We start from the raw sequence: 26923 nt of genomic DNA, 5'->3' as shown, positions 1-26923 counted from the left end.
TCATACAGTCCTATGTCATGTGAATTTTAAATATGTATAATTTAATTATTAACAATTGCAACAAAATTTTCATGTGTAGGTATTCTGATGTCCAGACCTCTTACTTAGTGGAAGGGAAGTTTTCAGTTCCATCGGAGACATCACCCAGTAGCCAAAGTGAAGATGAGCCAAGAGAGAGGTTACGGCTTGTCTTCTCCAATGATGAGTGAGTTCTTACTTCATCTTGCTTTCACTGTGTTTAAGAGCGAGTCTCACTCAGTCTGATGGAAGATGAACATTGATTGTGTCTCTAATCAATTCTAAGAACCTTTAGCTGTTTTCTTTATATGATGTTAATAACATTTTTAGTCTTTCAAAATTTTTTTCTAAGAGTAATACATGCTCATTGGGGAAAAAATCATAAAGTATAGGCAGGTGTAAGGAAGACAGCAAAGACCTGTCAACCTACTAATTAGAAAATGGATGTTGATTATCTTTTTATTTAATCTGGACAATTTTCTATGCACATATACATGTACATGGGGCTTCCCTGGTGGCTCAGCGACAAAGAATCCGCCTGCAGTGCAGGAGCTGCAGGAGACATGGGTTTGATACCTGGGTCGGGAAGATCCCTTGGAGGAGGGTGTGGCAACCCACTCCAGTATTCTTGCCTGGAGAATCCCCATGGACAGAGGAAGGAGCCTGGTGGGTTATAGTCCATAGGGTCGCAGAGAGTTGGACACAACTGAAATGACTTGGCACGCATGCATAAATACTTTATAAAAGTTGTTAACTCTGTATATTCATTCTAGATTTGCTTTGAATCAAAAGATTTCATTTTTATGGCCGAGTACTATACACAACTAAATTTTCTTTATCCATTTATCTGTTGATGGGCACTTAGGTTGCTTCCATATCTTGGCTATTGTAAATAGTGCTGTAGTGAACATAGGGGTGTATGTATCTTTTCCAGTTAGTGTTTTTATTTTCTTTGCATAAATACCCAAGAGTGGAATTTCTGGATCATATAGTAATTCTATTTTCAATTTTTTTAAATTGATTAATTTAAATTGAAGGATAATTACTTTACAATATTGTGATGGTTTTTGCCACACATCAACATGAATCGGCCACAGGTATACATGTGTTCCCCACCCATCCTAAACACCTTCCCACCTACCTTCCCTCGCTGGGTTGTCCAGGAGCACTGGCTTTGGGTGCCTGGCTTCATGCATTGAACTTGGACTGGTCATCTATTTGAGGAGCCTTCATGCTGTTCTCTGCAGTGGCTGTACCAGTTTACAGTCCCACAGCAGTGTAGGAGGGTTCCCTTTTCTCCACATTCTCTTCGCTTGCTGTTTGTTGTCTTTTTTGAGGCTAACCATTCTGACAGGTATAAGGGTCATACCACTTTGTGGTTTTGAGTTGCATTTCCCTGGTGATGATCAGTGTTGAGCATCTTTCATGTACCTGTTGACCATCTGTATGTTTTTGGGAAAATGTCTATTTAGGTCTTCTGCCCATTTTTTAATCAGGTTGTTTTTTGATTCAGCTATCTACTGCAGCTGTAATAAAAAGGTGGAGAAACTAGGACAGAGGGTTAGAACTTGGAATTGATGAAAAAACTATTTTATTTTCATTCATCATGGCCTGATAAAAGCCTGGCCCTGGGTATCCATTTGTCACATGATGAATTTGTTACATTAGCAACTTTTTCCTGAACTTCCATTCCTCCCCCCTCCTTTTGCTGGTGAAATGGCCTGGGGAACGGTGAGAGAACCAGGAGCTTTTGTAGTAGGTTGGGTGGAAAATTGCCTTCAAGGAAGAACCTTTTCATCCGTATATGAAACAACAGAGGCAGAAGGAAGACAGGGATAAGAACAGTGGCAGGGACTGAAGTATGACTTAAAAGCATTTGTAATTCAGAGAAGTAACTATTTGGCAAATATCCCAATATCCTTTAAGTCTGTCTTGTCTTTTAAAACCTGAGCTGTCCTCTAGATATGATAGATTCACAGATCTGGGAAAGAAGAAAAAAAAACACCTCACTTTATCACTTGAGAGGCAGAGTAACAGTGTATTTGGTTTTGGTAGATGTACATTGCTGGACCAAAATGATGGTGTAGTCCCCCAGACATGGCTGGGCCCAGAAATTTTTCTTTCCACTGTGTCTACTTTTTCTTTTTGTGAAATAAATGATTAATGGATATTTTACAGATATATGCAGGGTAACTAATATTTCGTTATTATCCTGTTCCCTAATTTAAAAGTTCTGTCGCTAAGAAAAAGAACCAGACAGAAAGTCAGTGTTTGTCAGATGCTGTCCTCAGAGAGTCCGCTTTTCCCAGTAATGGAGCAGGAGCAGAAGGGGAGCAGACCAGAACTGCAGAGCCCTTCCAGAGCCAGGGCCCTTCCGACAGAGCCTCACCCCTGGGGCAAGAGCAAGGTATGCCACTGGGAGAAATTATTTCTTAATGTGTGTGTTTTAATTTCCTTTTTAAAAATATATTTTTTAATTGAAATGTAGTTGATGTACAGTTACATAAGTTACAGGTGTACAGTATAGTGATCCACGATTTTTAAAGCTTATACTTCATTTATAATTATTATAAAATGTTCGTTATATTCCCCATGTTGTACAGCATGCTTTTGTAGCTTATTTTAACCTACTAATTTGTTCCTCTTAATCCCCTGCTCCTATAATGCCCCTCTCACTTCTCTCTCCCTACTGGTAACCACTAGTTTGTTCTCTATTTCTGTGAATCTGCTTCTTTTTTGTTATATTCACTAGTTTGTTGTATTTTTTTAGATTCCACATATAGGTGATATCACACAGTTTTAATTTCCTTTCTTGTTTCTCTGGCTTTGGACCAGTATTTATCTTAAACTGTGATACTATAAAAATGCTTTGATTTGGCATTTACTTATTAATGTCATAATACTTCTGTAAGAGAAGATCTCTTAATCAGTCTCTTCATTGTCCTTTTTGATTAAGCTGAAGTGTTCTTTCTTGTGGAAACCACCTTACTCGTTGGGAAGTCAAGTGTTGTGTCTGTGGAAGATAGTTTGACGGTTCCTCAAAACATGAAACGTAGCATCACCACACAACCCAGCAAGTCTAGTCCTAGACATACACCCAAGAGAAGTGACAGTGTGTATCCACACAAAAACTCATATACCTGAGTGTCCATAACTTGACTAGTCACAGTAGCTAAAAAGCTACTGATTCAAATAACCATCAGCTAATGTATGGATAAGCTAATGTATGGATAAATAAGATGTAGTGTGTCCATTCAGTAAAGTATCATTCAGCCTTAAAACTGAGTGAAGTACTGGTATGTGCTATAATCGGAAGACCCTTGAAAGCATCTGGGTGAAAGAGGACAGACTCAGAAGGCCACATACTGCGAATCAATTTATTTGTTGGTACAGATAGGCAGATCCACTAGACAGAGAAGATTAGTGGTTGCTAGAGCCTGGGGGGCAGGGAGAAGGAGGAGTGCCTGTTAGTGGGCACAGCATTTCTTTCTGATGTGATGAAAACATTGTGGAGTTAGAGAGTGATAACGGTTGCACAGCTTTGTATTAAAAACCATTGAATTGTATACTTTAAAAGGATGATTTAAAGTTTATCAGTTAAAAAAAAAAACACCTCCCCATGTAACTCTCTCACAGTTTGATAAAGTTTTGTCACACTTGCTTCATCTTTTCTGTTTTATATTACCTTTTCCTCTGATATTTAAGAATTCCAGACATCATTTTATTCCTATGTATACTAGTTTGCATCTCTAATAAAAGTATGAACATTTTCCTGGATAACCACAGTGCTATTATTGATGCATATGGTACCCTGGCCCATATTTTACTGATTATCTCGGTTGACTTGCTTGATTTGGGGTCCGAGGAAGGGTCCATTTTGTTTTGCTTCATTTGCTGTGGTGTCTTTAGGCCTGTCATCCTGGAGCTGTCCTGCTGTTTGCTCACTCATGGTTTCATTCTCCTTGATTCTGTCTTTCCCACATCCTCTGTAAAGCAGAAGTTAGCTTTAAAGACTTGGTCAGATTCCTATTCAGGTGTTTTTGGTATGTGTATAATTTTTTAAGCTTTTCTACCCTAACAGATTTTTAATTTAACTGCCAGTGATGGGCTTCTATACTATCATTTAAAAGTGCTCTATTCTATTTAATGGGAAAAATTGTTTAGTTTGTTAATTTGCTATTAATATTTTTGAGAGTTGTTAGGTATTTAGTTGATAAAATACCTTGGTCTGTCAGTTTTTGTTTTTGTTTTCTTAACAGACTCACCTATTGATTTTTGTTCACAATCCTGGATGAATAAAGAGAACGAGGTAATTTTTTTATGTTACCAATTTCTATTGTTAGGAGAGTGAAAGTTCTTGTTTCACAAGTGTGAATGCTGAGTACCATTAATATTAGGTAGAAGTCTTGTACTTGTGAACTGCTATAAGTAACCAGGAAGTGGGGAATAGGGCTGGCCTGGGACTCCCTGAGTCTCCAGGGCTGTCTGCACTGCTGCTCTGCCTGACTTCTCGCCAGATCCTCTGGAGTACTGGCTCTATGGGGTGAGGGTTCCTCTTTGTTTGGTTTATTGCATTCTGAGTCCCCAGCACAGAGCTGGCACTCTATTGTTGAATGGTAGGCAGGATGAATTTGTTTGTAGGCAACCTGAGTGTATACTTTTAATATTCATGACCAAAAAGAAGAGCGTCATCTTTCTTTCAGTGTAGAGTTAAAAAACTAACAAAAAAAATCACAGTTTTAATGAGCTCACTTGGGTCCATCCTCCTCTCTGTAAATCACTGTACCAGCTGGTGGGTTGGGGTAAAACTTCATTCTGTGAGCCTCTGGACCTTACATCCACTTCTTTGTGTGCGTGCCTCTGGGCATCAGTGCGTGTATATATACAAATATAGAGGTGTGACTGAATCACACCGCATGCCCCCCTGAACTGAAAAGAGACCGACTCCTTGGAGGACAGATGCTGAGCAGATAAACAGTTTGTGTCCAACAGTCTCATGTTTATAAATGTAAACACAGTACTTTAAAATCTTACAAAAAGGAAATGCAATTTTTATTTTACTTTCATAAGAATTTTTTTTAACATTATTTCTGTAAAATGATTGAATTTTATTTCTCACTTTGTTTTATTTCTTACAGATTGGTGTTCCTGATGTGGGAAAACATTTTGAAGAGAGGAATCCAAACAGTAACTTAAGCCTTACTAGTTTCCTAGAAAACGAGAAACTGATATCACTTGCCAGCTTGGAAGATTCTTCTGGTAGCGTCACGAAATTTGGCTCATCTTTTCCTCATCCTGAGCTTGTTGCTCCATGTGTTTCTATTGCCTCGTTGCCGTAGTGATTGTGCAGCTTTCTGTTTCTCTGCCTTCTTTATCACTTATCCACCAGCACTCAAATGGCCACTTCCGTTAAGCGATGGGAGTTTAAATTTTTTTTCTTTATAGCACTCGTGATAGGCTTAGTCTCATCTCTCTGTTGAGTATCATTACCGTATAAATGGATAAAGCACCATGCTAAGACACTGGGGTTCAATGAAATATTTTACCCCTGTGCTCTGAAAGTCCTGCCAAGTGGGCAGAGAGATGCATGGCTCCCCTCTGTGTGGAGTGTGTCTCAATGGTACAAACTGGGGGGGTCACAGGAGGGTGACAAGTTAATTCTGACTGAGGAAGGTGTCTGTGAGGCTTCAATGAAAGAGGTCATTTTTCCTCTTTGAGAAAGGAGGCCTCTGATAGGCCTCAACATAGACACTGGAATAAATGTACATTTAAGAAGAAAGAATGGCTTTAGCAGAGACCCTAAGGTGGGGGCATAGAGACAACATTTGGAGAGAGTAGCCAATGCTTTTGTGTGGCAGATTTATAGCACCTGTGGAAAGATGAACTTGGGAATAAACCCAGAAAGTAGGCAGAGACCAAATTATCCATGACTTTGGAGGCCAGACTGGTGAGCCAAATGGGATAAATTGAAACTGTAAAATCAAAACAGGTTTTGCTGCTAAAATTTTAAAAATATTTTTAGATTATGAAATTGTGGATGAGGAATTGTTGACCTGAATTTATATAGTTTCTTATTTTAGTATGCTAGATTCTCAGAGGCAGTAGGAAAATTGCCCTCTTGAAAAGGCTCACAATACTGTTACAGGTGGTTGACAGTTCTAGTTTCATCCTGCCCTTGCCAGGCTGTGTGTAGAACATTGAGAAGCACTGCCACCGTTGTTTTTATTTGTCTGTCTGTAGCTTTCTGGGTTTAGTGGAAGTTGAGTTTTTTATCATATCTATCAGTACTCAGCTTTGTTACATCTTTTTTTTTCCTTCATCAGATACTGTTTGAGGTTTCGTATTAGCATTAACCATTAATTCACTGGAATTTAGTTTTATTTCTCCTGTGGCAGGCTCATTTGTCCTTTGTTGATAGTTGCTCATTTGCCACACTGCTTTCTGAATAAACGGCGCTTTTCCCATGGCCACACTTGCCCTATCCTAACTTCCAGTGTTTGTTAGTGGCTGCTTCTGTGTTGTCTTCTCAGTGAAGGTTAAGTATTTAGTTTGGTTAAATATTAGAATGCTTTTAGTGATTTATAGATGAAAACAGTGGATTTTTTTCATGTCAAATGTTTAGGCAGAATCACATGGACTGTTGATGCAAATGATTTATCAACCTTATTGATTACTTTTCCTCCATTTTACTGATAGATGATGATATTGATGATGAAGAGTTTTATGATGATCATTTGGAGGCTTATTTTGAGCAACTGGCGATTCCAGGAATGATGTATGAAGACGTAGAAGGACAGGAACCTCCAGAAAATTATTTTAAGTTACCTACGAGTGATCCTAGTCAGGTATGTTCCAGTCTTTATGATTTTTCAGAAATTTGACATTAGAAAATTATTACTGGACTCATTAGAAGATTATTAACATAAAACTTTTGGTTTTCCTTGGGCTCTATTTTCCCAGATACAAACTGATGAGAAATACCCTTCCAGTTCTTTCCTGCTGCTTCTTACCTTTCTTTTACCTGCAGTGCAGAGTGATGCACTGAACATCTGTATGCTCCTGTCCAGGTCAACCAATTGTAAACATTTTTGCTATCTTTGTGTTTTCTTTGTCCTTCAAAAAAGTAGTTTTTTTACTGAGTCATTTGAAAGTAATTTGCAGATATTTTACCCTAACACTTCAGTGTTTACTTCCTGTGAATGAGGACATTTTCCTCCATAATCACAATTTCTTTTTGCTAGTGTAACTTTGATGTTTTGATTTAAATGAATACACAATCCAGGTTCACATTTATCCACTGTCTACAGATGTCCTTTATTTCTTTGGTTTTGGATCCAAGCTTTGATCAGGGATCACACTTGTATTTGGTTGCAGTGACAGGGAGGTCTTTCATGTCATTAAGCTTTTTGTAAAGTTTAGGCCTGTTGTTTTGTAAAATGATCTGTATGCTAGATATATGTGACTGCTTTCCCCTCCTGATTAAACATTCCCCCTGTGTGAACAGTTGAAACATAGGGCAGCGCTATGCACTCTGATTACATCCTCTGGGAAGGCCTGTCATTCCATTTGTCTCCTGTTGGTGGTGCTCTTTGCTATCTTGATGAATGTGGGGTTAGATTCCTCCTCCTTCTCTGTTGTTATCAGGAGGTGGTCTGTGGGATTTCATGTGCTTTCTTTGCCTCTTCCTGAAACCCTGCCTCCTGAGACCTTTGGATTGCTTTTATTTTTTTCCTGTCTCACATTTCCTTACTCTCAAGTTTTGCTGGGTTACAGTGTCCAAGTATAGACAGAGACCTCTGTTTTTGTGTTTAGGTGTACAAGCTGTCAGAGCAGCTGTAATGACCCCCTGCTTTTGTTTTTTTTTTTTTTTTAAAAAAACACAAAAAAACACAAAGCCTTGTGACTTTCAGTTGCAATGAGGGGCTGCTCTGCTCCGTTAGAAGCCCTGACCTGGAATGGGTTGCCAACAAGTGGCTTTGCTCCAGGTTTCCTCCCTGTGCTGTCCTGTCCTCTTCTGCCTGCCACTGTTGGTCATAGTCCCATAGGTGGTAGCTTTGCCCTGTTAGCCTCAAGAACATTCTTTCTTCAGCATTGTTTTCAGGTGCTTTGTGGAGGAGAGAGCTGGTTTCCTGCGTTCTGGTTCTTTTTCGTCTTTGCTAGTATCCTATATGAAAAATAGTTTTGTTTTTTTTTTTAATAGTTTTAAATGTCAGTTCTTTGTCTCCTTTTTTTCCCCATTGGAATATTCATATTTTAACTTTTTTTTAATAAACTTTCTATGTTGAGATAACTTTGATCATTGTGCACTTTTTTTTTTTTTGACTTGAACAACAGATGCATATCTCCTCACAGTTCTGGAGGTGGGGAGTCTGGATCCAGGTGTGAGCAGGGTGGGCTCCTGCAGCTTCTCTCCTTGGAGACGGCAACTTCTGTGACTCCACTGGGTCTCCCTTTGCTGGTCCTCGTGTATTTTCAGGCTTTTGGTAGTTTTTTTAGGTGTTTATGATAGTTTTCTAGGGCTGCCAGAACAGATTACCAAAGTTTTGTAACTTAAAACAACAGAAATTTACTTTCTCACAGTTCTAAAATGTTGACAGGGCCAAGTGCCCCCCAGAGTCTCCTTCCTGCCTCTTGCAGCCTCTGGGGCCCTGGTGTCCTTAGTTCATGGCCGCATCGCTCCATTGTCTGCTCCATCTTCACTTGGCCTGTCCCTGTCTTTCTGATCCCTCTGAGGTCTCCTTCTCCTTTCTCTTGTAAGGACATTGCTTGTGGGGTTTAAGGCCCACCCCAAATCCAGGATGTTCTCTCAAGATCTTCAGCTTAGTTGCATTTGCAAAGACCCTATTTCTGAATAAGGCCACAGTTTGCAGGTACCACCTGGGGATAAGACTTGGACACATCTTTTCCAAGAGATAGAGTTTAACCCACAGAAGTGTTCCACTAAGAAGTTATTATTCACTGAAGAATATAAAACTGTCCATTTGTATTTTCTCCTAGTGCTCTTGCATCTAAATCTTTAAGTCATTTGGAGTTTATTTTGAGATAAAGTGGAGATTGTTTATTTTTTGTATAAAAAATTGTTGGAAAATCACCAAGTTAATAAATTATGTCACTAGAATTTAAATGTATGACCTTATTTCAAAGTTAGTAGCTTATCTTTTACATATAGCTATCTCTGTGTAGTATCCTGACTTTGAAAAGCCTTATCTGTGAATCCTGTTAAAGGCTTCGCTGGCACTTAATAGTTAGCAGTGGCTGAATATCTGAGAAGTGTGTTGTGGGCACACAAGTCCCTTTCAGCAGCTATTATTCTAGGAAAGAGTGAGGAGTGCCATTTGCGAAGGATTGTTGGAGAGTGTGTTTTCGAGGCCATGGCTTAATCTGCCATGTCTGATGCAGTTGTTCTTGGACTCCTGACGGTCATTTGTAGTATTTGCTGTTTTACTCCTATTAAATGTCATTCATTTATGTTTTCAGAGTCTGTTAATCATATTAATTCTTTGAGTCTAGCCACACTGATGGGCTTCCTATCCTTTTAGATAGGGTAGGAAGATAGTTACAAAAGTTATACTTCTAAAATCCTGAACTATAGTGAGCACCTTGGCCGTACTTTTGGTGTCTGAGTCTGTTGGTGTATATTTGCCATTGGTTTTGGTAAATTCTTTATGATTGGTTCACATACAGTCTAGAAGAATACTGTGTTGTCCATTCCTTTCTAGAATAAATATTTTATGTCATCTGCATAATTGTTTTTTTTGAAAGAAGTTATGAAAAACAAAACTTATTTCTGGTCTATTATTTACTTTTTAAAGGAAAGTGGAAGAGCAGAAGTTCTGGTGAAGACTCTTAGGACTCCTAATGCGAAACTTAACCCCGTTTACTTTCATGACGCAAATGCCAGTAAAGATGATTTTGATTTGATGGATTCTCTAAAGCTGGAGGAAGGGTCTCCTCATCAAAATAAGCATTTGGCGTCAGACTCAGAAACTGTTTTGCCTGTGGATAGATTTTTAGACACTGAGACGCCTCAAGTGTCCATTCAAACAAATGTGGATGTAGCATCTTTGAAGCCTGTTAGTGACAATGCATTTAATTCCACTGATGCTCTGTGGTCACCCACCAGTGAAAGGCAAACCTGTGAATGTTACGAGTTGGTTGGAAAGACCAAGGACCGTGAGTGGGCCTTTGTTTCTTTCTTTTTTCTTTTTAAATAAAAGTAAGAAATATATAAAATACTTATACACATTTTGAATATACTGTATTTCCAAGTGGAACTTGTGTAATCTTTCGTATTAAAATATATACATGTTCTGTGTTTTAAATCTGTGGATTTAAAAATGGTGTACTTATCTGGTAGAAAAGTGCCTTTGTCAGTGTTTGTCGTCTTCTCCTTCCTGCCTCATCCTCTGTGATGGACTTTACTGGGACTAAGGCTGGCGATTTCACCATCAGAGAGAGGCTTTTCTTTTGGGGAAATGGGTTTCCTAATTTTGGGCAGATTTCAGTACCACTGATAACTAAGATAAGTCAGCTAAATGAAATCATTTAAGAATATCATATCATTTTGTTTGTTGTGTGTCATTGGATGTGTCTGGAATTCTCTTTTCTAGAAGCGGACCCACCACAGAGTGTGGTCTATCAGGATGAGGAGGGCAGATGGGTCACTGATCTCGCCTATTACACACCTTTTGATAAAGAACAAGATTTCAATGTGTCTCTCAATAATGAACTGAACGAAGACTTCCGATCTGGCTGTAAGTGTTCTGATAGCCTCTGCTTTTAACCATTTTCATTGTTTCTGACGGTCTTCTGAGGTTAGTCTGTCATCCTGGTTGGCCACATCAAATCCTTTTTGGAGGATGTGCTTAGCTCCTCACTTGTTTCTCTAGGAACAGAGGCTCACGTCCATCATTGCTCATCACTGGGACTGAGCTGAGCCTTCCCTAATCTAGGATAGTGAGTCACTTTAGCACCTGAGAGCATTAGGAACCTCAGTCAGGTTTGTTAATTCTAATGCCTTAAGCAGGGTCATTTGATGTCCTGTCTCTTTGTCCTCTGTCTGTCTGTCCCCTTCCCTGTGGTGTTACACCTGGCCCTCTGCTCACTCACCTGGCCTTGTGGCCTTGGCTTAGAGATGGAGGGCTGTGTGTCCGTTGGTTTCCTAAGGTGAACTGAGTTGCTTAGTTGAAACGTTGAGGAATAGACACTGGGTGATCACTTGTCCCTGTTTGCCCAGGCTGTGGGGTTTATTGGGATGTGGGATTTTTCCTTTCAGAAACTGGGGCAATCCTGGGTGTTGGGACGAATAGGTAGTTCACACCATGATGAATTTATAGAGGGGCTTGTCAGTCTGATGGTTCCAGATGAAATTCCATGCATATCATGGACAACTGCTGTAACTCTCGTGTGCCAGATTTGCAAGGCTGAAATTAATGTGAATCTTATAAAAAGCTTACATTGTAAAGCCCTGTTGGTAAGTTAGGGCAAGTTAGTACCTGATGAAATCAGTTGCAGTAGGAGGTTCATTACGAAAAGTTCCAGAACCATATACTCTTACGTGCTTAATGCAGATGTGTCATCAGTTCTGTGATGGAAGCTTTCACGTATTTCTTTCAATTTTATTTCTTTACTATTTCATTTTCCTAATTAGCTAAGCTGTATTTATATGCTAGTATTTAATTGAGCATTAGTACAATATAATTATGTAAACTTTTTTTTTTAAGCTGATGCATTGGATTTGATTGCACAAGATGAAGAAGAATTTAATAAAGAACATCAGTTTATGCAGGTTTGTATTTTATTGACATTAAACAACAGTTCAGATTTTTCTTGTATTTAAATGTAGGTAAAATGTTCATTTCTTTCTGAGAATACATAGTGAGAATACATAGATACATAGTATAGAATTATATCTTGATATTCCTTATGTTTAGATAGTTTCTGCCTTTTCCTTCACATACTTAATTATTAATTGAAAAATAAATGGCCTACTGAAATAATGGTTATTAATTCACTTAAAATTGCCTGAATAGGCTTCAAAGATATTTCCATAGTTTTTAATCATGTTTTAAACTGAGTAGTGCTATTTGTTTTTATTTGAAGAGACATTCCTCTCTAAAGATTTGTATCAATGACAATCAGTATTTGATTAAGCAGTATATTAAAGCAATGTGTATTGTAACTTAAGTATTAAAAATTTCTTCTGGACTTCATTACATTTCTTAGCTGCTTAAGCTTGAATTTGTCCAAACTTTTTAAAAATATAAGTACTTAAATTCCCTTAGTTATATTAGTATTTTATGTGTTAGAAAAACAGAAGGCTTGTTGTAGAAATGAAATGATAACTTTCTTCCTAGGAAGAAAATATAGATGCCCAGAACATGTCGGTTGCCCTTGGAGATACATCATGGGGAACTTCGGTCAACTATGGTCTGCTGAGGAGATCACTGAGTGCCTCAGATGTGGACAGAGATGATGCCAGTTACTTACGTCTGTCTTTAGGGGAGTTCTTTGCTCAAAGGTCTGAAGCTCTAGGTTGCCTTGGTGGTGGTTACAATGTGAAAAGAGTGAGTACCATGTATACTGGGAGTGGTTAAATGCACCGCCCTTATGTACTGAATGCAGTGACAGTGTAGCCAGATCATAGTGTCTTTAAAGCAGAGACAGAATAGGGGCGTGGTGGGATGATGGGAAAACATTTCAATTTTTAGTGGTCGTACCCTTGCTCCAGTCCTAGCTCTGTCTTTTAACTAGTTCTGTGTCATGGAACAATGTATGTAACTCCTCTGTGCCTTAATTTTCCGGTTTCTAGGATGCAGTACTGTCTTATAGGGTTTGTGGGTTACTGTGCTGGTGCACTACGGTGTTTAGCACAGCTTCACATGCATGAAGTACCTAATGTTTGTTGCTGTTGTTACGTCCTTGGCTGTGGGAAGAATTCAGAGATTCATTAATTTTTAAACCTCTGGTCTAAAAACATGTTTCGAAATATAGTAGTGTTTTGGTTTAATAGGATGTACGTGTAAAAAGTTTTAAATGCCAGTGTTATTGGTAACTTGTATGAGGCAGGAGGGGAAGCTATGTCATTTCTAGGGTCAGGGCGGTGTCTGAGGAGGGGCACTGTGCTGGTGCCCGACAGGTGGGGAGGAGGCGGTGTGTTTGCAGTGAAGGCCTGGAGATGCCAAGTGGAGCTTGAGTGGAACATTCAAGGAGCAGAGAGCAGGCAGACAGCTCCTGTGAGTGGGGCAGCAGGCGATGGCTGGTGGAAGTAGACAAGGGCCAGGTTGTGAGGGGCCCTCACAGGGCTTGGGGGCATCTCACAGGGACAGGGAGGCAGGGAGTAGTTTTCAGGCCCAGATGTGAGAGGAGCTGGAGGATCAGTGGGCAGAGACTGAGCCACATAGTAGGTGTCACGAAGGCCAGGGAATTGGATGGCAGTAGGAAACACAAGAGTCTAGGGTGTGGGAGTGCCTCCGGAGAATTCCGTGTTGGGACTTGGTGCTGTCATAGTAAGTGTATGCTAAACCTGAACTTCATTGAGAGTGTAATTTGAAACAGTTGGTGAGTTAGAACACTGCCGATTTACAGAAAAATTTGAACTGTGGGTCCTATCTGTGCAGTGAATTAAAAAAATGAGAGTAAATACCTAGGCAGATATTTCTTCCTGGACCGATTGGTTTTGACATTATGAGAGAATTTGAAGAGTAACTGAATTCCTTTCTGAACAGCTGGACAAAACACCAGGTACTGGAAAGATGGATCTGTCACTTTGTGTTAGTTGTGAAATGTTGCTTGGTTCAGGTTGCTGGATCAAAGGAAGAAATCCCCAAGTGAAGATCAGTTGAAAATTGAGTGCCTTTAGTGAATTTGCATTTCAGGCCTGTACTGTGAGAGCTCTGGAAAGAAGCTGGATGGGGAATTCCCTGCCCCTGAGCAAGGTCCCTGAATGCAGACCTTCTGAATGCTTATCCAAGGCAGTAGGAACATGCCTAATCTTAATACAGGTTTTCAGGGACCTATTTATTGTGTAAAATAAAATACCCTTCTAAGTACTGTAAGTTCCAGGAAGGCAGAAAATTTTATCTTTCTTCTTACTGATATGTTACTAACAGTACCTTACAGATAGTAGGTGCTCAGTAATAATTGCTGAAGGAACAATGTGTCGTTTCTGGGTTGTTTTCATTTGGATTTCTTAGTAAGGGCAAATTATTTGACAGTATTCATTCTGATGATTACAGATAGCTAGCAGTAAGGAAATAAAAGGTCCTGTCTGGACTTGTAATGTTCATTTCTAGCAACTTACATTTAAATGAAAAATCAAAATTACTTTGTTGAAATCTGTTTAACTAGTTTACGAGTATTAGGATAAGATAGTCTAGAATTTCTCAGAGGAGTTGAATATAAAGAAAATAATTCACATGTTTATTTTGTAGCCATCGTTTGGTTATTTTATTAGATCACCAGAGAAAAGAGAACCTATTGCCCTAATAAGAAAATCAGACCTATCAAGAAGTAATTTGGGAAAAGAAGTGGCTGATCTTAACCATGGTCTTTTTTCAGGTAATGGATTAAATGAAATTTTTAGTGAACTTTTTATTTAACCTGTAAGTTAGTGGTTGTGTGATCATGTTCTTATGAGGAAGAAAGTATTTGAATTTCTTGAGTATTAGTTACTGATTTGATTTTTATACAACTTCACATTGCCTTTTCAGTTTAAAGCTGAAACAAGTCAGCCAAAATTCACCTAAATCCTTCTGTTAAAAACCAAAGTGAATGGAATATAATTTGTTCAGGTGATCGATCGGCTTAACTTTGGCATGTTAAACTACTGAGTTAATGAATTATAACTTACTATATGTATCATTTAGGTAGACTTTAAAGAAGAGTTTTCAGATTGGGGCGGTGGTAGTATAAATATAAATATCTCTGAATATTAAAAGCCATACTTTCATGATTAATATACAGTTATCAAACAGCTGTTTTTTGCTAATATAATGCCTAGTGTATTATATTATGAAATGGTATAAAATGTGCTTTAGTCCTTAAAGAGCTTATATTCCAGAGGCTGGGGAGTGCGGTGGGGTGGTGGGATAAAGAGGCTGTACATAGTATTAATTGACTTTCTGTTATTATAAAGAATTATTCATTTTAAAATTCAACTTGCATATTCATGAAATGGTTCAAAGTGAAAAGTATTAAATGAAGTTGTCAGTGTTTTGCAAGGAAGAGATTAAAATCCACAATCTTCTTCAAAATTTAGACTTTGAAGAATCCAGCTAAATGAACAATGATACGGTTCTTTGTCCTAGTGACTGTACATTTAAACAGCTTTTATGAGGCTGACTGATATTTGGTATATAAAGATTTCTTCCTTGTTAATTATATTTAGTGGTCATTATCCATGGATTGGGCTTCCCTTGTGGTTCAGCTGGTAAAGAATCCGCTTGCAATATGGGAAACTTGGGTTTGATCTCTTGGTTGGGAAGATCCCCTGGAGAAGGGAAAGGCTACCCACTCCAGTATTCTGGTCTGGAGAATTCCATGGACTGTCTAGTCCACGGGGTCGCAAAGAGTTGGACACGACTGGGTGACTTTTCACCTCATACTTTGCATGGATTGTCTCTGTGACATAGTTTATGGATGTAAATCGAGTATTATAAATTTTCTACAGGAGATTTAAAGGCACAGCTAAGTGAAGAATCAGTTACACTTCAGGCTGAAGAACTGGAGAGTATTTCACAAGTGGATGAAAATGATGTGACATTAACTGCCAATAAAGGAAAAGCAGAGGTATTTTAAGCCTTTCATGAGGGAGAGCTAAAACCCATGTTGTCATAATTTTTTACAAGATCAAGATAAGGTCACATGTAAAAATGTATAACTTTTTTTTTTACTAAATTTTACTACAAGTATCATTTAAATATTACCAGTGTATAATAAATGTACAAAAGAGTTTATAAAACATAAACTTAGTGAGTTATCAAAACTTATACACCCAAGGTCAAGAAAGAACATTGTCAGCAGCCCAGGAGCCATGTTTTTGTCCCTTCTGAAGACTACTTCCTCCTGTCTAACCTCCAACACTGTCACCTGTCCATCTCTTTTTGAACTTTATGTGTAAGAAATCATGTAGTAGCATATATTTTTTTTTTTTCCACTTATGTTTGTAAGATTCAACTATGATAAGTAGATAATTTTCATTGCTGTATAGTATTCTACTCTGAATATTCTGCTATTGATATATCCTGTCTACTGTTGATGGATATTTGAAATCTTTCTTATATCAGTATGACACTGTTAAGTAGTGTAGTTTTATAGTAAAAGTATGTTGGCTATTTTGTTGTTGTTTTGTTCAAGTCACTAAGTCATGTCCAACTCTTTGTGACCCCATGGACTGCAGCACATGAGGCTTCCCTGACCACTATCTCCTAGAGTTTGCTCAAATTCATGTTCATGATGGGGTTTTTTGGTTTTCCCTATCTCTTCCTTAACATTAAAAGTATAAAACATTCAGTTTACTTTATATCAGCCTTGTAAGTGCCTATTGTTTATATTTATTTCCTTTGTAAACCCCATAAGAGATTATGATGATGTTGATGGTGATTACTGTTATTACATACAACCAATGTGTATCTCTGATCTTCCATTTAAGATTAATTTTCTTTTGCCTGAAGAATACCCTTACAATTTTGTTTTGTGAGGGACTACTGGTAATGAATCCTGTTTTGTCAGTCTGAAAATATCTTTATTTTACCTTTATTCTTGAAACGTATTTTTGTTTGGTGTATGTTTGTTAACAAGTATGTTAGACTTTTCAGTATCTTTTTCTTTGATATTCTTTCTGTTCTATTGTGTTCTCTGTTACTTTCTTTTGCATTCTGGATTATTTTTTTCAGACTTCTCTTCCAAGTCTGATTCTTTTTTCAGTTGTGTCCAAGTTGTGAAACCTGTCCTTTGGGTTCTTAATTTGTTATTGTGTTTTTTAATTATAGAATTTACATTTAGTTCTTTCTTGATAATTTCTCGTCTTCTGTTGCGTTCTCAGTATCATTGTTGCTTTTCTTAAATATATATGTATGTATTTGGTTATGGCAGATGGGATCTTTTTAGTTGCAGCACACAGGATCTAGTTCCCCAACCAGGGATCAGGCATGGGCCCCCTGCACTGGGAGTTATTCCCTTAAGTATTTTTTAGGTTTTGTTAGATTTGATGTTTTAGATGTGTTTTAGACTCTGAGAGTCCATCGTATGCATGCTCTGCAGTTCTCTTTTTCTGGAATGTGGGACGCATTACTTTGGAGCATTGTGAGGAGTACATTTTTACAGGAAAAGTTGCTGAAATATTTGAGTCCATGGGAGATACCTTCCAGACAGGATTTTTACTTGCTTCTGAGTGAGGAACACCAGCAGTCTTACTTGCTTTTTCAGTTCCTGGGATCGAGGTGTTCGGAGCTAAGCCACCTTTACTCCTCGGGTGTAGCCCTCTGTGGTCTTGTCCTAAAACGTGGATGTTCACTGTGATCACCACCTCTCCCTTATCATTGGCAGACTCTGAACCTGATTTTTGTACTCTTACTCCCTTAACAGCAGCTTTTCTTAGCTTCTTTTTAAAAAATTATTATTTTCTTAGCTTCTTAAGCTTCCTGACGTCTTAGCAGTAGCCCTCTCTTGCAGCAGAGACCCTGAGGAATAGCATCCCCAGGACTGGGCTCACCTCTCTGGGATTCTCTCTCCTCTTGGATTTTGGCCCCATAGTTTTTCATTCCATTTTTTTAGCTGTCTAGTACCTTCTCAGAGTTGTTTTTGGACACGCTGTGTTGTTCTGATTGCTCTCAGCCAGAGTTGGTTTGCATTACTTACTCTACTATTCTTGGAGGCTGAAGTCTTAATTTGTATTTAAAAAATATTAAATAGGTTTTTGTTGCTTTGTTGTTGGTTCCATTTCATTGTTTTACCCATGGCTTCTGTTTCTGTTTTGCTTATAAATAATTCTAACAGTTGACTGAAATTACCAAGAATATACTTGGAGTCACTGTGACTCAGTGGCTTCTCAGTTTCAGTAGTTTAATTTTTTGGTTTACAGTTACTCTCTGATTCAGTTTTAGCATTTAACTCCTGAAGATGTTTTTTAAACAGCTGATGATCAGACCTTGTAAGTGAACTAGTACTCTGCAGTTAAAGTTGATAGCAGCTATTTTTTTTTTCTTTTCATTAGGAGATTCAACTGGTATACCATTAATTTCTTGCTGCTGTTAGATCTTATGTAGCACTTACAAATAAAGATTAATATGTGCATGTGTATGGAACTGATGTGAACTTTCTGATCTCTAGGACACTTTCCTTGTCAGCAGCAAACCTCAGAGACATACAGATGAGCTGCCCAGTGAGAGTGACTCTGTGCTGAGGATAAGCACCATTGCTTCTGCCATCGCAGAAGCATCAGTGAGCGCTGACCCCCTCCAGCTTGCCACCATGATCAAGGCACTTTCAAATAAAACCCGAGAGAAGACTTGTCAGGAGGATGGTAAACAAAGGCACTATTCTGCCGTGTCTCATTTCTTACCTAATGATCTGGAAAAAAGTAATGGATCCAGCACATTTGATATGGAGAGATACCTTAAAAAAACAGAAATTAGTCAATATGAAGGTGGGCTGGACAACTTTTCAAGAGCTGGTGTGTCTGGTATTTGGGATTTATCTTTGTCCAAAGAACGGACTACACACGACATCCATGTGGTGGACCGGAGTGCTACTAGCATAAGCGTGAGGGAGCCAGAGGTAGACACTGCAGCCAGTTTTTATGGTGAAAGTGGAGACAGCGTGGATCAGGCATCGTTGAGAACAATTAGCTCTTCAAATTCAGTTCTTACAAATGTGGGCGAGAGAGAGGGTACAGCGGTTGATGTGAAGACACATTCCATTGACCACAAATCCCCAGATTCCGGTGATGGTGAAAAAGCTGCTTCCACACCCATTCCAGCCTCTGATAGTTGCTCTGTCGTTGGGAACCCCAGAGTAGCATCTCTGTGGCTGTCAGAAGAGTGTAAAGGCCTACAGGAGAGTAGAGACTACCAGAGGCAAAATGAGTGCATTAGTGAGACAAGTAACAGTGAAAAGCACGTGGCTTTTGAAAACCATTCCATAATCTCACCTAAAAGTCTTGGTAAGTGTCAGAGTAATCGGTCACACTCAAGAAATTGCATGGAGTGTTTTGTTTTGTCTTTTTCTGTCCTCATTGGAAAATATATCCTTCTGATAGATTTGAAAAGTCCCTCTCCTGAGCGCGGTGGACATGGCTCAGAGAACGGCGAGGACAGCTTCCGACCTTCCACTTCTCCGCTGAGTCATTCTTCTCCTAGTGAAATATCAGGAACTAGTTTATCAGGGTAGGTGCTTTTTTTTTTTTTTTCCCAGTAATAAAAATACATGCTCAGTATAGGAAAATTGGAATAAAATGGAAGGGAAACTAGTCACTATAGGTTCATCTCTCAAAGCTAACAATTATATTTTTGTGAGTTTCTTTCAAGCTGTTTTTCTTTGCAAATTTTCATACTCTGCTGTTTTCACTTACAGTAATTCCCCCTATTTAAAAGAAAATTAATGTTATAAACTGCATAATGGATCTGTCATGGTTTTACTTGGTGCTTTTGGTAGATATTGGGGATACTGGATTTTTTTTTTTTTTCCATTTTGATGATACTGAGATGAACAACTTTGCTCATAAAATTTTCCTCTGTGTTGTAACTGATTTCCTTAGAAGTAAAATTACCAAGTCAGGAATAAGAGTATTTTTAGGCTTTCCAGATTGGCAACCTATTTTCCAGAAAGGGTGTTACTGACTTGCTCTTATAGCTGGGTGTGATTAAGGTGTGCATTTCACTGTGTTCTTATCAGCATTTTAAATAACTTAATTTTGGATTTATTTTTTTATCTTAGCAGTTTTAGTTTGTGCTCTTAATACTAATGAGATTGGTAGGTGCTTTTTCAAAGGTTAGGATAAAAATTCTAATATTTTGCATGTTTGAACACAGTCTGTAGATTAACTTAATCTTCAAGTTATAGGAACTTTTTAATTTTTCAAAAATGATGTAAGTCAACATTGCTTCAAAAGTTTACACATATATAGGTATGTGTGTGTGTCCATGGAACTTTGAACAGTCTAAATATAGTGCTTTATCAGATGTGTCTATGTGTATTTATGTATAGATGTGTAGGTGGATGTGTTACAGGATAAATTCTTAGAAATGAGATTGTTGGGACAAAGAGTATATGTGTTCATGTTCCTATTTAAATGAGTGCAACCCCTCCCTAGAGGTTGTGTTGGTCTAGTTTTCCACCAGCAGTTTAGGGAAGAGGCTGCTTTTCCACAACCTCACCAATAGAGTGTTATTAAACTTTTTATTGTCAACAATCTGATAGGTGAAAAAAATACTATTTCAGTGTAACTTTAAATCATGAGCAATGATGAGCATCTTTTGTGTTTTCCTTTATGTCAAATACCTATTTGTGTTTGTTGCCCTCATGGACTATTAGTCTTTCTTTTTTTTTTTTTTTTTGACTATTAGTCTTTCTTGTCTCCATTTCTTGGATCCCTGGATGTATTAAAGAGAGTGAATGGCCCTTTGTGACATGAATTGTACAGTTCCTAGTCTTTAGAAAGCTTTTCCTATCGTACTTTTTGCTCTTGTGAATTCTTAGGTCCAGCTTACCCACACTGTTTCCCAAGATATGCAAAATCCAGGAACAGCTTGGGCAGCACTTAGTAGGTAACTTGGATATCAAATGTAATTTCAGTTTGTTTGAAAATGTTGAATATTCATGATAATTTCGCTGCTTAGGTAAAATTTCCAGCTTACTAAAATCTTTCCTTAATCATATAAAAGATCTTTTGTAAAGCCATCAAAGAAAGAAGCCGTACATTTAGTTAAGTAAATTTTCTATATGACAGCAGTTTTTGCCTCACAATTGACGTGATTTTTTTGTAAGCTTTATGCTAAAGATGCTTTCGAGTCTAATAAGATCTTTTGAGTCTAGTAACTTCGTTAGGCTGTGTCTCTGTGTTGACTTCATGGCCACCTTGCAGTGCCTTGTCATGCAGTGCCCTTTTAGTATTTGGAGTCAAGCTTCCTTTTATCAGAAAGGTTTATTATTATTATTTTTTTAGTTGTTAAAATATTGGTTCTGACCAAATTTTGCTTGACTTCTGCATTTATTTTCTCTTTAATCCTTTCTTTTTTTTCCCCCCCTTTCTTGAGAAACTTGTTAGAGCCACAGGAAGTTGCAAAGCTAGTATAGAGAGACCCTGTGTCCCTCCCCAGCTCCCCTAGTTCTTGCACGGAATCACCACCAGGAACTTGTCCTGGGCATGGTGTGCGGCTAGAATTGTGCCATTTTATCACAGGTGTGAATGTGTGTAACCACCTCCACAGTTCGAGAGACAGAGCTTTTCCCTCACAATAGTAATGCTTCTTTCTTAATTTCTTTCTCATTTTGTTTGCATTTTACATTTCTGCTTTCTAGATTCCTTTCAGTATTCCCTTTATTGTTTCTTAACTCCTGTGTACCTTCCAATATTATCTTGTTTTCTATGGTTTTTATATTTTTAAATTGTATATGCCAAAAAAAAATAAATTGTATATGCTGGCATTTAATAAAAACTAAGTACCATATAAAGACATATCATTATGATTTTTTCCCTTCATCCTGCCCTTTACTGCATGGTCAGAGACAAAATGCCGGGCTGGATGCTCTTACACTTGACCTGCCTGTTTTTGTGTGCCTAAGTAAATAAACTCACTCGTTAAGGGTAGGACATATACTTTAGGGAGATGCTGAACTTTCTCATGAACTTGGCATGTGGTCAGATACTTTGACGACAGCATTGTTGACCCTTTCTAAAGTGACCATGGGGTTGGTGAGCTTCCTCGTCTCCAAGGGTCAGCCACCTGCATCCCCACCACTCAGCCAGGGCCAGATGGCAGGCTTGGTGGGAAAGAAGGTGGTCACAGCAGGTTCTGAGGTTCATTCTGCTGTCACTTGTCCTCTTTGCTGCTGCCTCACGCTCTGTGGGTGGGCATGCCACGTCCTCCTGTCCTTTCTGCTGCAGGACAGCCCTTCCTGCCAAGGCTGAACTTCTGGCTCCAGTTTATCTTCCTGCTGTTGGCCCTGTGCTTCTCCTGTCATCAGTGTAAGTGTACATGTCTGCGTCTTGTAGTTGCTTTTCCTGGGTTGTGCTCTCTGTGCACAGTGGTCTCTCCCTTTGTTCAGTTCAGTCGCTCAGTCGTGAGTGACTCTTTGCAACCCCATGGACTGCCACATGCCAGGCTTCCCTGTCCATCACCAACTCCTGCAGCTTGCTCAAACTCATGTCCATCGAGTCAGTGATACCATCCAACCATCTCATCCTCTGTCGTCCCCTTCTCCTCCTGCCTTCAATCTTTCCTAGCATCAGGGTCTTTTCCAATGAGTCAGTTCTTCACATCTGGTGGCCAAAGTATTAGAGCTTCAGCTTCAGCATCAATCCTTCCAATGAATATTCAGGATTGATTTCCTTTAGGATGGGCTGGTTGGATCTCCTTGCAGTCCAAGGGACTCTCAAGAATCTTCTTCAACACCACAGTTCAAAAGCATCAATTCTTCGGCGCCCGGCTTTCTTTATGGTCCAACTCTCACATTCATACATGACTGCTGGAAAAACCATAGTGATTAGGCAAAACTTTGTTGGCAAAGTAATGTCTGCATTTTAATATGCTGTCTAGATTGGTCATAGCTTGCCTTCCAAGGAGCAGACATCTTTTAACTTCATGGCTGCGTTTACTCTTCTCCCCTGAGGAGAATTCATTTTCTGTTTCCTGTGACCTGTTTCTCCTGAGATGCCCAGAGCTGGGACTGCCTCTTGGGGCATCCGTGCCTGTTTCTTTCTCCTCATCTTCATATCTCTGCATTCTCCCTGTATCATGGAGTAGCCTAGCTATTCAAGTGTTTCCTCAGCATTACTGATTTTCTGCTGTACCAACTATGCTTTTCATGGCTGCCAGTATGAACATTCATTTTGTATTCATTTCTTTTTATTGAAATCCTACTTGTACTTTTTTATTGTAAAATGGCTTTCATGTTTTTAGTCTTTTTTTTCTTGTTTCTTCCAACTCATTTTCTTTAAGTTTCTTAACATTCACAGTGAAATGTCGGTCAGAACATTGATCTATTGAGTGGCCACATCTTTCTGGTGAGAGCGTGTTGTCTCCTGACCGTGCCACTTGCCAGTACTCCTGCTGCTGGTCTTTAATGTCCAGTCACCTTCTGGCAGGACCAGTGCTGCCTTGAGTCTCTGTGTGGCTGGCACCAGTCTGGCATCCTGAATTTCTCTTCTTTTGTTTCTGTGTATTCTTACAGTTCAGTTCTCATTGCTTGAGGTAATAATAGCCTCAGTGCTTCTGTTCGTTTTGACCAGAGGAGCTAGACTCAGCATGCGCCACAGTACCCAGAACTCTTCTTCATGCCGCCCCATGTTGTCTGTGTGAGTATGAGTGTTTGCGCGCGTGTGTGCATGTATGTGCCTGTGCATACAGAACCCACGTAGGTGCATGACTTTCAGGGCTAAAGGGGGCCTGAAGCAAGTTGGTTAGTATTTTGTTTCCACTGGTTAGAGATTCACTAGTGTTGTGTCAATGCTGTCTTGATTTGGTTCTTGTAAAAATACAGAATTCAAAATAGGATTTTCTCTCTGTATCCATTGCCCACCTGAGTATTCCAAACTTTGCGGAGAGTGGGGGAAGGGGGTGGGAGTAAAATTCAGTCCAATTAATTACGGACTTGAAACTAAGTGGCCGAGTTTGCAGGGGTGCAGCAGCTGTTTGCAAAGGTGGCTTTGATGGTGTTTCCCACCCAGTGTGTCTCCTACCCCTCCTTGAGAGGAAGCCTGGTCCCTCCTCTGTCAGGCTGGCCTGGCTCTGTGCTGGGGATTGATGGAATGTGGAACCTGTATGTGGGATCTTACTATTTATTGCTTACTAACTTTTTTAAACTTAATATATCCTGAACATGTTTCTGAGCCAGTTGGTAGTATTCAGCTGCATGATTTAAAACAGTTGCCCAGTGTTTTATTGTATGTCTGTACCCTAATTGCCATAGCCTCCTTCTCCTATATGACATCTAAGATGCCCTGCTTTAGTACTGATAGTGGTGTGTGACATATCGTTTTAGTGAATCTCTATAGTTAGCCCTGATATTTTCCGCAGGACTCATCTCTTGATGTATAGCCCCTGAGTACAGGGGTTTGGCTGTGCCTGCTTGATGGTCACCCAGGAGCTGTGCCCTTTGTCTCTCAACCATGGTGCAGCTCTGCCCATTTCTATGTACTCATCCACGAGATTCTTGTTTTTGCTTTGCTCTTTGGGGCAGGAGTTGCCGAGTACTCTGTTCGTTGGTCTTTATCACATCTTCATTAACTGTTGAATGGAAAGCTAACACCGTTAAGGTATTGTATATGGAATTTATTAATGAAACTGCCATGACATTTTTTTTTTCAGTAGCTTACCAGATACTTCATTCAATAGGACTATAATTCACAGATTTAGATAATGGTAAGAAGGTGTAATCAAGGGTAAGAAGAGTGAATCCAGGGTTGAGTTGCATATGGTAACTGGGACAGACAGTAGTGAAGGTTGATGGGGTTGTAGGCAAGCAGGAAGGGTTTTCTGCCATGTAGATGATGTTAAGTGAAGGGGTTGACAAGTCCAGACACAGGTATTCTCTCTTCCAGGTGTGCCCTGGAGTCTTTTGGTTCAGCAGCTCATCCACAGAAGCACCCCTGTGAGAGGGAGTCGTCCCAGGTGATGTGTCCGGAGGCCAGTGTCAGCAGGCTGACGTACGTGTCTGAGCAGGAGAGCATCAGTCCCTCCATGGCCTCACGTCGTGGCCTTGACGACCGCGAGGTAAGCAGCTTCTGTCACTTCTTTACTCACACTTACCTCTGAAGTCTTCCGGATGTAGGACTCAGACTTGAATTCAGGCCTGACTAATTTTGGTTCCTCTTTTTCCTTTAAAGTAAGTGTGTGTGTGTGCATGCACACATGTTGTGCTCAAACAGCTACTTGTGCTGGGTTGGCACTGCAGGTACACATATTTAGTGTCTGCCCTCAAAAAGCTCTCAGTCTGGTGGAGCACACAAAGACATGTTGTGCAGTGAAGTGCACTGTGGGAGCTTCAGGAGGCAACGGACGGCCTCAGCTGATGGCGTGTCCAGCAGAGCTCGATGGGGCCTACCTGAAGTCAGGTGTGGGGGAAGAGGGACTCACAGAACACACCCTGCATTTGATTCATGGCCACACTGAATTGTATATGTGGAGAGAAGAAGGGAGGCCAGACCATGATGTCGTAGATGTAAAATTGGGAGTTTGAAGACACTTAATTACTAAACAAAACTACTTGTTTCTGGTTCTATAATTGGTAAAAACAGGGAATGTGGTGGTGGTGGTTTAGTCGCTAAGTCATGTTTGACTCTTGTGTCCCCATGGACTGTAGACTGCCAGGCTCCTCTGTCCATGGGATTTTCCAGGCAAGAATACTGGAGTGGGATGCCAAAAAACAATGAATGCAGATTTTCTAACTCTTAATACTGCTTTTCACGGCTACAGAAACTACTACTCTTATAGCCCTATTTTTTTTTTAGAGTTGTGATGTTATGTAGATCTCTGCTCTTTGAGAGTGTATCAGCATGGTTTGCATTTGTAATATTCATTAAAAAAATTTTTTTTGGTAATATTCATTTTATCTGGATAATTTCTAAACATTTTCTGTCACACAGAGTGATATCACCAGTGAGCTGAGCACCACAATTATCCAGGCCAGTCCAGTTCCAGCTCAGGAGCCGGCTGCGGATAAGTTGAGAGAAAAAAGTCCTTTTCAAAGTAGAGGAAAAGGAGCATTATCGTATATTATCCAGAAGAACTTGGACACAGGAAAAGTGACTGAAACGACTTCTCTGAGCAGCAGACCTGAAGATGTAAAACTGGACTTTAGCTCCAGTAGACTGCCTTCCTCCAAGAGTGAAGATCGGTCACAGACCAGCGCGACGGGTTTGACCTCAGACCGTGGTGACCTGGAGCAGGTCAACCTGGCTCTGCCGAGTGAATCTGGCCTCCACCCAGCCACACTGGCCATACCGTGCCTCCCCATGTCCCGACAGGCACCTGTGCTCGACGGTGGACGCGTGACTCCTAGAGACACATCAGCGACTGACAGCGAATTCAGTGGCCAGGGTCCTTACCAGACGTCTGTCCCCAGCACTGAGGGCCATGGCCCTGCACCCCCGAGGCAGCACATGCCCCCCACAGACCCTGCAGCCTCAGTGCGCTATCCCCTCCCCGTGGCTCCGTGTGCCCAGCCGCACGCTGGGGCACTGCCTGCAGCCAGCAGTGCCACCCTGCCTCGCTGCCGGGCCTGTGGCGCCACCGCCTGTGGGCTCTCCTGTGGGCTCCCGGGAAGCTGTCACCCTGCTGTTGTGGGAGAGCGTGTCCAGCGCTTGGTGACTGCAGGCCTCTGCCTGGGACAGGACATTGGCTCAGGGCTGATGGCCTCCTCTTCCCTTTGTAACCTGTACTCGGACGCCTTCAGTCAGAACCTTCTGAATGCGGCCAAAGTGCTTCCTGTGCAGTCTCTCCATCCAGACTGTGGAATTGAGCCATGGGATTCAACAGTGGTGTCAGGACTTGGTAAGAACCTTTTACTCTGATGCTGCTTGTTGTTGGTTGCTGTTGTTTAAAGGTTTGAATTATTATCTCAATTGGGACCTTAAAACTGGTTTGTTTTAAGGAAGTAATGATTAGAGTGAATTTCATGTGAGCTTTTTTCTTTATCCTGAATTTGGAACATGACCATATTTCTGTGCAAGTGTCCCGGAGTAGCC

At 40.0% G+C, this 26923-nt stretch overlaps 1 protein-coding gene across 5 annotated transcripts in view; it reads left to right on the top strand.

Annotated features, from left to right (window-relative positions):
* The window catches only part of CEP192 (centrosomal protein 192), a 71875-nt gene that overhangs the window by 6183 nt on the left and 38769 nt on the right, over positions 1–26923 (top strand). For 4 of the 5 annotated variants that reach the window (XM_043443850.1, XM_043443849.1, XM_043443848.1 and 1 more), the window contains exons 4-18: positions 80–205; positions 2250–2425; positions 4278–4327; positions 5157–5277; positions 6715–6863; positions 9831–10191; positions 10629–10772; positions 11742–11806; positions 12375–12584; positions 14451–14577; positions 15689–15807; positions 18349–19180; positions 19277–19403; positions 24779–24950; positions 25823–26729. In XM_043443850.1, coding sequence (XP_043299785.1) covers positions 80–205; positions 2250–2425; positions 4278–4327; positions 5157–5277; positions 6715–6863; positions 9831–10191; positions 10629–10772; positions 11742–11806; positions 12375–12584; positions 14451–14577; positions 15689–15807; positions 18349–19180; positions 19277–19403; positions 24779–24950; positions 25823–26729 — 3686 coding nt within the window. The remainder of the gene's footprint in view (positions 1–79; positions 206–2249; positions 2426–4277; positions 4328–5156; positions 5278–6714; positions 6864–9830; positions 10192–10628; positions 10773–11741; positions 11807–12374; positions 12585–14450; positions 14578–15688; positions 15808–18348; positions 19181–19276; positions 19404–24778; positions 24951–25822; positions 26730–26923) is intronic. The other variant, XM_043443851.1, reaches the window with a different exon arrangement.

The sequence above is a fragment of the Cervus canadensis genome, chromosome 23 (genome assembly GCF_019320065.1).
Source record: "Cervus canadensis isolate Bull #8, Minnesota chromosome 23, ASM1932006v1, whole genome shotgun sequence".
Lineage (NCBI taxonomy): Eukaryota > Metazoa > Chordata > Mammalia > Artiodactyla > Cervidae > Cervus > Cervus canadensis.
The sequence above is the reverse complement of the archived record's forward strand: the minus strand, read 5'-3'. Positions and strand labels throughout refer to the sequence as shown.